This window comes from Suillus bovinus (assembly GCF_016758785.1).
Source record: "Suillus bovinus strain UH-Sbo-P2 chromosome Unknown EDB93scaffold_12, whole genome shotgun sequence".
Lineage (NCBI taxonomy): Eukaryota > Fungi > Basidiomycota > Agaricomycetes > Boletales > Suillaceae > Suillus > Suillus bovinus.
Window position 1 is genome coordinate 668,037 of NW_024542068.1, and position 12,738 is coordinate 680,774.

At 43.3% G+C, this 12,738-nt stretch overlaps 2 protein-coding genes across 2 annotated transcripts; one reads left to right on the forward strand and one right to left on the reverse strand.

Moving 5' to 3' along the window:
- Positions 1–3,278: 3,278 nt before the first annotated feature.
- Positions 3,279–3,485, reverse strand: EDB93DRAFT_1080857 (uncharacterized protein; the record flags this gene model as incomplete). Its single annotated transcript, XM_041445577.1, has 1 exon — positions 3,279–3,485. A coding segment is annotated over one exon (207 nt), but the record flags the coding sequence as incomplete, so codon positions are not given.
- Positions 3,486–4,932: 1,447 nt separating this feature from the next.
- Positions 4,933–5,918, forward strand: EDB93DRAFT_1248127 (uncharacterized protein; the record flags this gene model as incomplete). The annotated part of the gene is made up of 4 exons (XM_041452677.1): positions 4,933–4,958; positions 5,014–5,110; positions 5,161–5,343; positions 5,397–5,918. The coding sequence occupies 4 exons, from the start codon at positions 4,933–4,935 to the stop codon at positions 5,916–5,918; spliced, it is 828 nt and encodes a 275-aa protein (XP_041310318.1).
- Between the last annotated feature and the right edge of the window lie 6,820 nt (positions 5,919–12,738).

The following is a 12,738-nucleotide window of genomic DNA, read 5'->3' on the forward strand; positions in this document are numbered from 1 at the left end:
CACAGCTCTGAACAAAAGCTTTCTAATAGGTAGTGCAAAAACTATAGTATAAATATATCTCAGGGCTAGTCTACACCCTAACCACTTTTGGGCTCTACAATAGCTTTTTGGGAGTTGGCAGTGATACTGTTACAAGAACATCTAGATGCTTGGGCCCCTACTATTTTTCTTCTTATTCTCCTCGTCTCCGCCCTTGCATCACACCCTTACCCCGACCTTGCTCTCGTTATCCTCGTTATCCTCACATTCCCCTTCACTCTCTACCTGTTGCTCCAGTAGAGCCAGTACATCTGGCCGGACCCTTTCTCTGACGAAGCATACCCATGCTCCGTTCCACCCCCTGACTAATCCTGTGGATAGTCCCCTTTGCCCTTACCGTCTGGACGGTAACCTATGATACGATGCACACCGCATCCCCTTTACCCTGTTCCCTTTCTTGATCTATGACTTGGTGCACAGTCGCACATGTGTGCTTATATTTAGCTGCACAGTTGCATGATCATGCCCCTGCGCATTTCACTTCCTGTTTCTATCTTTGACTCATTTCCTATCTGCACGTTCCGGTTCGCCTATGACTCACCTCGAATGTGCCTTCCTTTTCCAGTATTACCCTTTGACCAGCTCCCTTTCTGGTAGTACGAGTTATCATCCACTAATATGCATCCTCTCCTCTATATAAACTCGCTACCATGTATCTTGTTCCTTAACTTGAATCTACTTGGTTCTTGACCTCCTACTCCTAATAAGAGTGATTCCTTCAGCCTAGCCAGCTGTCTATATTCTACTTTCTTATCTGCTCATCAGCGGATAAGTCTCTAGTCCCGATCTTTACTCATCGACTTCGTCGTTGAGCAAAGCCCCTGTTATTAGTCGGACTCCTGTCCTTCTATTAACACAGATCTTACAATTAACCTTCGGGTGTCGTAAGCCTTGGCAGATACACTTATCGTCGAGCCCCACTTGACATAAGCTACCCGATTTGGACATAGGCGTCAAATCTTACTTGCCAAAACCTCGCCAAGTAAGACCCCTAACCTTGGGCCAGCCCAAGGACGTCCTCGGCTGTTGATGACACACGCTCTGTTTGAGTGTCACCAACAGATACTATCCAAGTCATAACAGATACCACTTATATAGACTTATATATGGAGTCTCCAAGCGGCGCTCAAAGTAATGGTATGTATGCGCTTTGTTGCATAATTTCCCTTCTTAACGGTTTGGACGATTAAGGGTGCAAATACAAAGCTCAAGGCAAGTCATCTCTGCTGCTCTTTCACACTATGTCTCACTTTGTACCAGGAACATCCAGCTCAACCAAGAGTTGTGCAGCAACCAATCGTGAGTAACTTCTATTTTCTTACATGTTTTGGTTGATTCTTAATGTCCATTCTGCATTTCAAACAACAGGCCAATACCAGAGGCTTGGCAAAATATGTTAGTAGATTTTCTCATTCTTCAGCTCTTGCTAATTTGACTTGGATGCAGGGCAATGATTTCTTCGGCAATGATTCAAATCATGCACCTCTGTCTCCCAGTCCATCTTTCCTTCATTGGTGTAACTTGTTTGGTTCCCTCAGGTCCAGTGCCCAACCTAGAGATACACTCCCACCATCCCCTCGCAAATCCCGACATTGGAATTTCAGCTTATGTCCTCTAAAAACGTCAAGCAGCATAATTGATGTACCTTTGGCTCAAGATGAAGATGTGAGTGGCTTGCCTTTACTCTCCTTTTATCCCATTAAAACACAAACACAGAGATATGGCATTGTCCCTGAAACTGATGCAGAAGCAGCTGCAGCCATGCAACGCACAAATGGCAATGAGGCCAACAATTCAATGCAATCAGGTCAGCCAGTGGGGGCACAAGCATCTCAAGCCCAACCAATTCAAACACAAGTGCAAGGTTCAACTGACAGAGCGGCAGACGTTGTGTGTGGAGTGAACTGCTGCAGATTTTTCATTGGTTTTGGTCGTCATCGTCCTGCTTTGCACCACTCATGAAGGATGGAGAGCATGTGGCATGCGCACGCTCAGTTTAACTTCCTTCCTCCCCACCTGTGTCTGACCCCCCTCGTAATCGATATTCACATCACCCATGCGCTCGGATCCATCTATCTTCGTGCACCTCCTTTCCCTTGTGCTGCTTTTTACAGATCCACACCAATTGGGAAGTTGGCTCCATTTTCTGGAATGCAGTGCTTGGCTGTGCAATTGTCTTTTGCATGGGGGAGCTTGATGTAAGCGATCTGCTGAAGGATATCTATCCATCGATGAGTCATCCCATCCATACTCCTTCATGAATCACAGTGCTACGACACGCAACATCATAGCTTATGTACTTTATCATGCTTTCGACGCCCCCTAGACTGAGAATTTAGTATACCTACAGAATTTCCCACTGATCAACTTTCTCCTGCAGCACAAAATCGAGACCTTATAGTGCTGTTTTATTCACCTTTGCAAATGCATTCATATTTGGGTTTGAACAGAGTCGTCAGATTCCTGTGTGTCTCACTCAAGGTAACCCTCTCCTGCTATCAAACTAACAATCAATGGTTGCACTATAGTGCAGTCATTGTCAGTGACATGCTGGGTCACAACATGCATGGATGCAGATCAAGATATTCTGGTCGTGTATCGCACAAATGATTAACATGGCATTTGGTACATGTGAGTATCATCATCGCAAAGTTGACAGAGGAAGTGGATGAAGCCATAGCATACAGTGTTGGACAACAAGGTGAACAGGACAGCCTGCACAAGTTGGTGTGGCAAAATCACTCTGCCAGAGTCGTATATTTCAATGGATAAACATAAAAACTGCAAGACACAAGTACCGATTTGCAGAAGACTGTAAGTAAGAGTACCGAAATCACTGTAAAGGGTTGCAGCCCTTCGTGTGTGGAAAGATGAGTAGAAAACCATTGATGTCTTCTCAGGCTAGTTCCTCATTGTCAGACTGCTCGGCTACTCCTTGTACCAATAGTATCTTCTCAAGGCAGAGACCAGATCGACGATTGGTATCTTTCTTGAGCACCAGGACATACTGCACAACAAAATGCCATTATACAAGGGTCCACGTGTGAAGGGTAGTCCAGCAGATGACCTAAGAAAAAATATTTCATTTCACCGCATGTTACAGCATCTACTCTCGCCCATTCGTCCAGGAGGCATAGTTCTGCTGATAGAAGAACTCCCTCCTTGTAACTCAAGCAAATCCAGATAAAAACTCACATAAATGACTCCAGATCGTGGCAATATAAGTGTTTGGCATTGCCTCATTGAGCCTTTGCAGTTAAAAGATCGAGCACCATGAATGGTACGGTGCCTGTACGCTCATTACCCCGAGGACCCACCACATTTGCCAATGAGGATAGATCATGGTCATTTGAAACACCGAGTAGTTTGCCGTTTTTCTTGTACCACATCAAGTTTCCAGCACTGATATCTCGATGATAGACCCCTTCTTTCCACAGAGTGAGGTGACCTGCATGCTATGTCAACGAAGAGCCACATAATTCAATCAAACACATACACAGAACACACTGACACCAGATGTCGAAAAGCTCTTTGCTGTGAAGTGGGTGGAGTTTGCAGAACATGAGAACATAATGCACACAACTGTCGGTGGTGGGTTCCAGAACCCCGAGCACTTCTCAGATGGCAGACATGGGATTCATGAATGTGTGGTGCCATAGCAGCTCTGGAATATGGTTTTGCAGTATCGTGCACCTCAGCGATCACTTCAACCCATTTCAAGATCTCCAGCTTGCTAGTGTGATTCGCCTCTCCCAAAAGATCTTGCCCACCATCCCATCTGAGAGGTGTCGTGTTTCTTTGCAAGTGCTTCGCTAGTGACAGGGACCACATTGGTGGCCCGTCCTTGTAGTCTGCAATGCGCCACTCTTTCGTCGTGGCTGGTATAAAGCAGCAGATTGACCTCTCCAAGTTCTTCATCCCTGATTTTAAATGTGTAGCATTGTTTCCCCTCAACTTGAACCAGGAGAAAGTCCTTGGTATTTCGGCCCCAATCATGAAGCTTGAAGTATTGTAAAGCATATGACACCATGAATCAAATGCCTTGCCAGAAAAGAGTATTGAATCCTCACCTTTGTCGTTCAGTCCTTCCACATGAACACTGATGAGGCTGTCCTCATTGTTCAAGACAATCGCGCCTTTGATGGGGAAGACATCAACAGAGTTGGTTCCAGTGCGTCGAAAAGCATGACCAACCCTGAAGGTAAGGATGGTTGTGCCACTAGTGCTAAGGAGGTCGGCCAACATTTATAAATGCTATGAAACTGCTGCCAAGAACAACATGAAGCTCAAATGTCCTGCTTCATTTAGCTCTAAAGTCAGTGATGTGATCTAAAAGGATTGGGCTGGTCCAAGCGTCAGTTGGGGGTGGCAGTCTGTGGGGTAGAACCACTGGGAGAATGGGACAACTGACTCTTAAGCAATGCACAATATCGAAATTGGGATTGAGTTACTCTATGCTAATATATCTCCAAAAAATGAAAGTTCTGGTGCCAGAAAACTCCGGCAAGCTCAAATATTAGAGTCTGTTTGGACAGCAAAATTTCACTAAAATTTCAAAGATGGAATTTGCTTGATAATCATCCTGAATATCCCGAATCAGTGTGACTGATGTGACAGACTTTATCAATATCCCATCATGCCAGTCAGCCGAAGGACTCGTTCTTCCTGCCCCCACAACATACCTTTCTGCTACAAAAAATGCAGCAAGAAGGATCAAGAAAGCATGGCTGATATTCAAAGAATGATGTGTCTGGACCTTAGACAATGAATCATGGCTGATTCAGTACATCGCCACGCACCGCACCAAGGGTGGAGAAGGACTCAATTTTGACAAGACATTTTGGGCTGCCATTGCTGCCACAATGACTGCACAAGGCCCCCTAAAGTCTTCTGATGCATGCCAGTCCAAGTGGTCTTGAGTAAGTTCAATTATGGTTATGTCTGATGATCATGTACTTACTGATGACCCTTCAGATCCATTCAACCTTCAACATTGTTGATAGATTGGCCAACTATTCCAGCTTGGAGTTCAGTGCAGAGCTTGGGGCCAACATCACAGATGCATCTGAGTGTATGCCAATGGTCATCGCACTGACTACAATAACTAATTTCTGAGTCTAGAGTATGCCTCAAGCAAAGCAATTCAAGAATAAGGGTTGGCCGCACTACGATACATTGAAGGAACTTTTACCATCAAAGGGAAGGGGGGATATTGCTCACCATGCTACCACTTGGCCCGCAGCGCCAACCAAAGACCACAGCTGCAGTACCACCATGACTGGTACTACTGTTGCACAAAAATTTGTGAGTGCCAGTTCTTGTGACCTTCATGCTTGAACTGACTTGGAGCCTGTCAGGAATTGGAGAAAATGCTTGATGCTATTGAGCATCCCAACCCTCATGTCCCACCGGTGCCAGATGAACCACCCCTTCCAATCAGATTTGTTCCTTCGGACCAACCGATGTTATTTACCGGAAATAACCAAGTTCCAGAGGCTTCCACCACCTCCACATATTCCACACTGAGTTCATCAAAGACACTGGACAAATGCAGGGCTGTGATCGATGATGATGACTCGCAGGTCATAGGCCACCCTCCTAACTCCACCAAGACGGCTGTCACCAGTACTTCAACTTTGAAATCAGCGAAATCACAGTGCCACAGCATCTCAGATGCCTTTGACCACATGAGTGACAAAATTCATGGTCTCAAGACATCCTTTGACAATGCAACAAGTGTTATGCATGAATGCATGGTGCATATGCATGCACACTCCATAGAACCTATCCCAGTACGCAAACAAAGGGTGATTGTACATGTGCAGCAGGAGGAGGGTGTTAAACTAAACACATGTCAATCCTCAGTCTCGTGTAAGTGACTGAGATTGCTATATACCTAAACACACGTCAATCTATCAACATAGTGTTAGTGTTTAGGTGGTGTGAAGAAGGTAACTAAACATACCCTCAGTCTCATGTAAGTGACTGAGGGAAAAGGGGAAACACAAAGAAATAGGTATATAAGCGTCCATGTTGGAATACCAACAATCATACTCTGCATCGTGTCGCACGTGCACGTTCGTGCATCAACACTCCTCCTCGACTGAATCACCGGAGGCCTAAGTTGTTGTGCAGGCGCTCATAGTCCTTCCTTGCAAGCGCCTTTGTAAATATATCAGTGACATTGTCCTTTGAGCGGACATAGTGAAGTTTGATTTGGCAAAGGGCAACTCGTTCTCGAATCGAATGGTGCGCCATGTTGATGTGCTTCACACGCGCATGGAATGAAGAATCTTCAGTAAGGATTATTGCACCATTGTTGTCGCACATGAGAGGAGAAGCAGATGCTTGAATGAAGCTGAGTTTGAGAAGCAAAGTGTGTAACCATTTGATTTCTTTACCGGCCTCGGATGCCACAATATACTCGGCTTTGCATGTGGACAGTGACACAGTCTTTTGTTGATGTGCACTCCAGGTAACGAATCCGCTGCCAAGCGTGCAGCAGTACCCGCTCACAGAACGGTGGTGTAACAATGGTCACGGTGCTGGGCTCGAAACCAGGCAATCCAACACCTACATTCATACCATTCCCCAACCTCCCTTGACCTTCCGAAGGCCACGCGCACTTGTCCAAACCTTCTGCAGGCAGTTCTCGTGTTCCGAGACCTGTCCGAACCTCGCAAGTTACCATACCATGTCCTATCCTTGTCCTTTTGACTTTGCTGGTGCATTTTCCTTTATTCTAACTATATGTTGACTATGTCTTAGTGCTACACGGATAACAATCCCATTGGCATCCTGTCAGGAGCCTCGGAATACGTATAAGCAGCACGCATTGCGGCTTATTACATGTATACTTGTATTCTTGCACGCCTCGCGGCTTATTACATAGGTTCGGACTTGCTTATCTCGCTACTAGTTTTGCCTATGGATTCCAGCCTCTCATGGAAGTAGGATATAATCTTGCTCGCTGGCTACTGATAGGAAACTTCACTTCCTGTACTTCGAATAGTAATTAGTAGAGTCACCTCGGTATAATCGTAAACTGCACAATCGATCCTTGTTGATTTGGAACGATTGTCTGGTTAGACCGCTGCCAAATTTGCACTTCGTTTATTCTCGAGTCCCGATAGATTAGCGTTGTTCCAGACTTTGGACGTTGCGCAAAGTCTTATACTGTTATTCAATGCACTGACATACCGACACATCAACACACCGACATATATAGACCTTCGGACAGCCTTTGCAAGCCTCAGAAGGCATCGTGCTACTTCAGACAACACTTTTGCAGCCTCGGACGACCTTCAGTCGCATTGGACAAGTTTCTCGGTACTTTGGAAGTAGTCTCGGAACTACGGACGAGCATTAAAGAGGTTTTCTTCCAATATCTTGTTTACTCTCTAACTGTATAAGACTTCCCTTGCATTATCAAGGTAGTTCTTAGGTTGTCTCTTGGGACGAAGCATACTCGCATCTCTCAGGACTAGGGACTCACATTCAGTAGAGCCCAGCCCAGATCTACTCTTTACACCGACTTCATCTGGTCATAGGTGGGCCTGTAGAACCTGATCATGGGATGCCACCAGTTGTCTCACTTTGTAAATCAGTCAATATTCGATCGAGATATTTACACATTGATAATATATGTTCCAATATCAGGTAGTGTGATACCAGCTGAGATAAAAATAAGCCAATCTGATCTGGTCATAGGTAGGCCTGTAGCACCGGATCATGGGATGCCACTGGTTGTCTCACCTTGTAAATCGGACAATTTTTGATTGAGATATTTACACAGTAATATTTGATGTTCCAATATTAGGGAGTGGAATATCGGCTGAGATACAACAAGTTGACCTGATCCGGTCATATGCAGGCTTGTAGCACCGGGTCATGGGATTCCACCAGTTGTCTTACATTGTGAATTGGTCAACATTTGACTGAGATATTTCCGCTTCAATATTCTGTGTTACAATACCGGGTAGCAGAATACTGGCTGAGACACAGAAGGCCAACCTGATCCAGTCATAGGCAGGCTTGTAGCACCGGATCATAGGATTCCACCGGTTGTCTAACATTGGAAATCGGTCGACATTTGATTGAGATATTTATACATTAATATTTTATGTTCCAATATCAGGTAGTGTAATACCGGCTGAGATAAAGAAAAAAGCCGACCTAATCCGGTCATAGATAGAATTGTAGAACCAGATCATGGGATCCCACCGGTTGTCTTACATTGTGAATCGGTCAATATTCAATTGAGATATTTCAACATTAATATTTGATGTTCCAATATAAAGTAGTGTAAGACTTGCTGAGATATAAAAGCCGACCTGATCCGGTCATAGGCAGGCTTGTAGCACCAGATCATGGTATGCTACTGGTTGTCTTACTTTGTGAATTGGTCAACATTTGATTGAGTATTTCAACATTAATATTTAATGTCGCAATATCAGGTAGTGTAATACCAGCTGAGATACAAAAAAGGCTGACCTGATCCAGTCATCAGCAGCTTTTCTATGTGAAAGATCAGTTAGATATAGCCCAAACATATGGAATACAACAGAGAATAATATATCATACTGATAAGAATCTGCAGTCATTCTTTGATCACACCTAAGAAATTGGAATTAAAGATCACATACATACTGTATGCTGCAGTATGAATCTAAATTATCAAGAGGATCTATCCAAAAATGACTCAACAATGAGCAAAATGACATATCACAAGTGAGGGACAGTACAAGTGACAAAGGTATCAAATTTGACATCTCGCTGATAAGCATCTGACGCATTCCTGACATTATATATTTCTAATCAGAGAAGTAGAACATGTTTCTAGTATACAGTCTTAGAAAATCTGAGATATTCATAATGATCAATCAATAATTAGAGGCAGAGTGATGAGAGTGAGATTTGTGGTACCAAAGTTCATCAGTAATGCACTACTGTCACTGCTTTAAGGCCAGCCACAAATGTATGCATGAATTGTATTTCTGCTGCACTGTCTCTAATTGTTGATGGATTGTGATAAATATCTCAGATCCTCTAAGACTGTGCATTACAAACATGTTCCAGTTATCTGATTGGAAATATAGCACTTTTATAATGTTTTAGTTGCTTATCAGTTACATGTCACAACTGCTGGGTATTGTTACATAGAATATCGAGATACATTGATCTTGAGCAGATAGTGAGTAATTTAAAAAGCAAGACCACCAGTAAAATCATATGGACTGTCTCTAGTTATTCAGTTATGACTGGCAAAGATTGTTGTTATAAATAAGCTGGTATTCTATGGACACAGTGCTACAAGCCTACCTATGACCGGATTAGGTTTGCTTTTTTCATCTTGGCCGGTATTCCACTATCTGATATTATAACATCAAATTTTAATGTGTAAATATCTCAATCAACAATTGCCCAATTTACAAAGTGAGACCATTGGTGGAATCCCATGATCCGGTGCTACAAGCCTACCTATGACCAAATCAGGTTCCCTTTTATATCTCGGCCAGTATTACACTACCTGATATTGGAACATATATTATCAATGTGTAAATATCTCAATCAAATATTGACCGATTTACAATGTAAGACAACCAATGGAATCCCATGATTCGGTTCTACAAGCCTGTCTATGACCAGATTGGGTCGGCTTTTGTTTTTATTTCAGTCGGTATTCCACTACCCGGTATTGTAACATCAAATATTGAAGTGCAAATATCTCAGTCAAATGTTGACCAATTCACAAAGTAAGAGAACTGGTGGCATCCCATGGTCTGGTTCTACAGGCCTACCTATGACCGGATGAGGTCGGCTTATTTTTATCTCAGCCGGTCTGCTACCTGGTATTGTAACAAAGAATATTGAAGTGAAGATATCTCAGTCACATGTTGACTGATTTACAAAGTGAGACAACTGGTGGCATCCCATGATCCGATGCTACAGGCCTACCTATGACCAGATCAGATTGGCTTATTTTTATCTCAGCTGGTATTACACTACCTGATATTGGAACATATATTATCAATGTGTAAATATCTCAATCAAATATTGACTGATTTACAAAGTGAGACAACTGGTGGCATCCCATGATCCGGTTCTACAGGCCTACCTATGACCGGATGAGGTCGGCTTATTTTTATCTCAGCTGGTATTACACTACCCCACTTCAGTCACCCTCCTTAAAGTACCTCTTAGGTACATATATTCTGGCTTACAATCCTGCCTAAGAGGCATGATCTTATACGGTATTCCCATGCAATGCAGGTTGTATCCCAGGCCAATTCAATACTTTCCCCACAAAGCCTGGGCCTGCTGGGCCAATGTATTTGATCTGTCCCATGATCCATCTGGGTTATCCTAAATCCTTTATTATATGAATACACAGGGGGTGTCAGGGGTCATTTCTCATAAAAGATTACCCACACATTTAGACACTTAGAGTATAATGTTTGTCTTCATACAATCCTTGACCTACGAATGGAGGAGGTGAAACGAAATTTGCGGTAGGAGGGGGGGTTGTCTTTGAAGATGAGGGAAGAATGTAAGTCGGGTAAGGTCCTTGACCTAGAAATCCTTCTTGCCCAGACTCCAGATACTAACATATTTTACACTCCATCTGGTTAATTTTGTGCAATTGGAACATGCCCTGCACCACAATAGCACCACAATACTCCAGGTTTTATTGGAGTAAGGTCATTACATATTACTTTGGATGCAAACATGAAAGTGGAAACACAAAGACAGTGACTGGTCAATGCAGGGTAGCCCACCGCTGGTTTATATGGTGACTAGGCTGGCCCGGCACTCTCCTACGCATGATGCGGGCTAGCCCACCGCTGGTTTATATGGTGACTGGGCTGGCCCGGCACTCTCCTATGCATGATGTGGGCTAGCCCACTGCTGGTTTATATGGTGACTGGGCTGGCCCAGTCCAAATGTTATTACTTGTTTGTCACTATTTTTCCATATTCTATAAAAGTTCTGTACAGTTTTTCTTCTCTCTTTCTTCTACATTCTATTTTGCAACATCCTGATCCAGTATTAGGCCTTCAATTGTTCTCTCTCCTTTCTTTACTATTTCACTAGGTTGCTCATCTGGGTGAGTACTTACTCCTAAGCCTCTCTACTTTAACTAACCAATTTATTTTTGTAATATTCCCAGTGGTGACTTGCTCTTGCAAATCTGACACTAGTTCAGTAGCACATTCCATGGCTCACCAACGATCTCTTGATTTCCTGACCTATAATTTCAATCGCTGGCTCTTAATTGTCCTCATCCTCCTTATCATCATGGTCGTTCTCTATGGAAACTACATTCTTTACCTTCAACGCACAACTACCGATAGGTTAAATGCCATTGGGCTTCAACCCATCACCACTCTTCAGTCTACAGCCACTGGTATGGGGCTTCCACGGACCAGATCACCGAGCCCTCCTGTTCTTGTCGCCTAATCTCACACAATATCCAAGTGCAGGACTTTTATGTTAGTACTCCACTATCCCTTCTTACCCAACTGCCTGATAGGTGTGATATGGGTTAGCTTCTTACTTGTTCAATATTCAAGGGACAGTCTATTATACACAGTGGGATAGCCCATAAGTATTCATACGTAGTATGGGTCAGCCCAATACGGGCCCTGGGCTGACCCACCACATATTACATAGACACAGGGCTGACCCACTGCATATATATCTATCTTCAACATACCACCAGGGATAGCCCATCACTACTTACATATATATGGGTCAGTCCAATACGAGCCCTGGGCTGGCCCACTGCATATTACATAGACACTGGGCTGACCCGCTGCATATATATATATCTTCAAACATACCACCAGGGATAGCCCACTTACCATCAATTGATCCTTGGGATGACCCCGCAACTCAATATTATATAAGTGGGATAGTTCATTATTTTTATTAATGTATTAAGTGGGATGGCCATGATGACCTAAATTTACACATGTGAAAACTCCTTGATGCTGACATTATCTTTTGAGTGCCCATTGTGCACCACAGTTTGGGACCACAAAACACATAGTCATTCAAGCTATCATACACAAGTACATACACAATAGTTCGAGTGATATGAAACATTAGTCACAGTAAATGAAATCATGATCATGCGAATCATACCCAGGAGCCGGAGTGTTCCTGCCATAATTGGATCTCTCACGTCCCCTTGCAACCACTCTCGATGTCCTGCATGATGTGGGTCATGTATGGACATGAATACTAGGTGACCCTCAAAAGATAAAGTCTGTTAGCTTAGTCCTCAGACTAGTCAACCCATACCTTGGTTTCAAACCATGGTCCATATTTCCAGTTTTCCCCAAGTTTCACGATCTGAATATGTTTTGACGGAAAAAGTCTAATGTGAGATGGGAATCACATTTAGACCTAGTTGATGTGAGAAGGGAAATGAAGGTTAAGGTATAGCCTTGCCTTTGACTTATTCACTTTGGCTAGAGAAAACCATAGAGAAAAGTACAAAGCCTATAAAAACCTATCCAAAAAGACCATGTTTCAATTCCTGCCAACTGTATTATTTTGACTGCATTTCAATTCCTGCCAACTGCATTATTTTTTTGACTGTGTTTCAATTCCTGCCAACTGTCTTATTTTGCTACCTACTTTTCTCTAGTGTTTCTTTACTTTACTTTTTCATTAGGATGCTTTGACTCACCT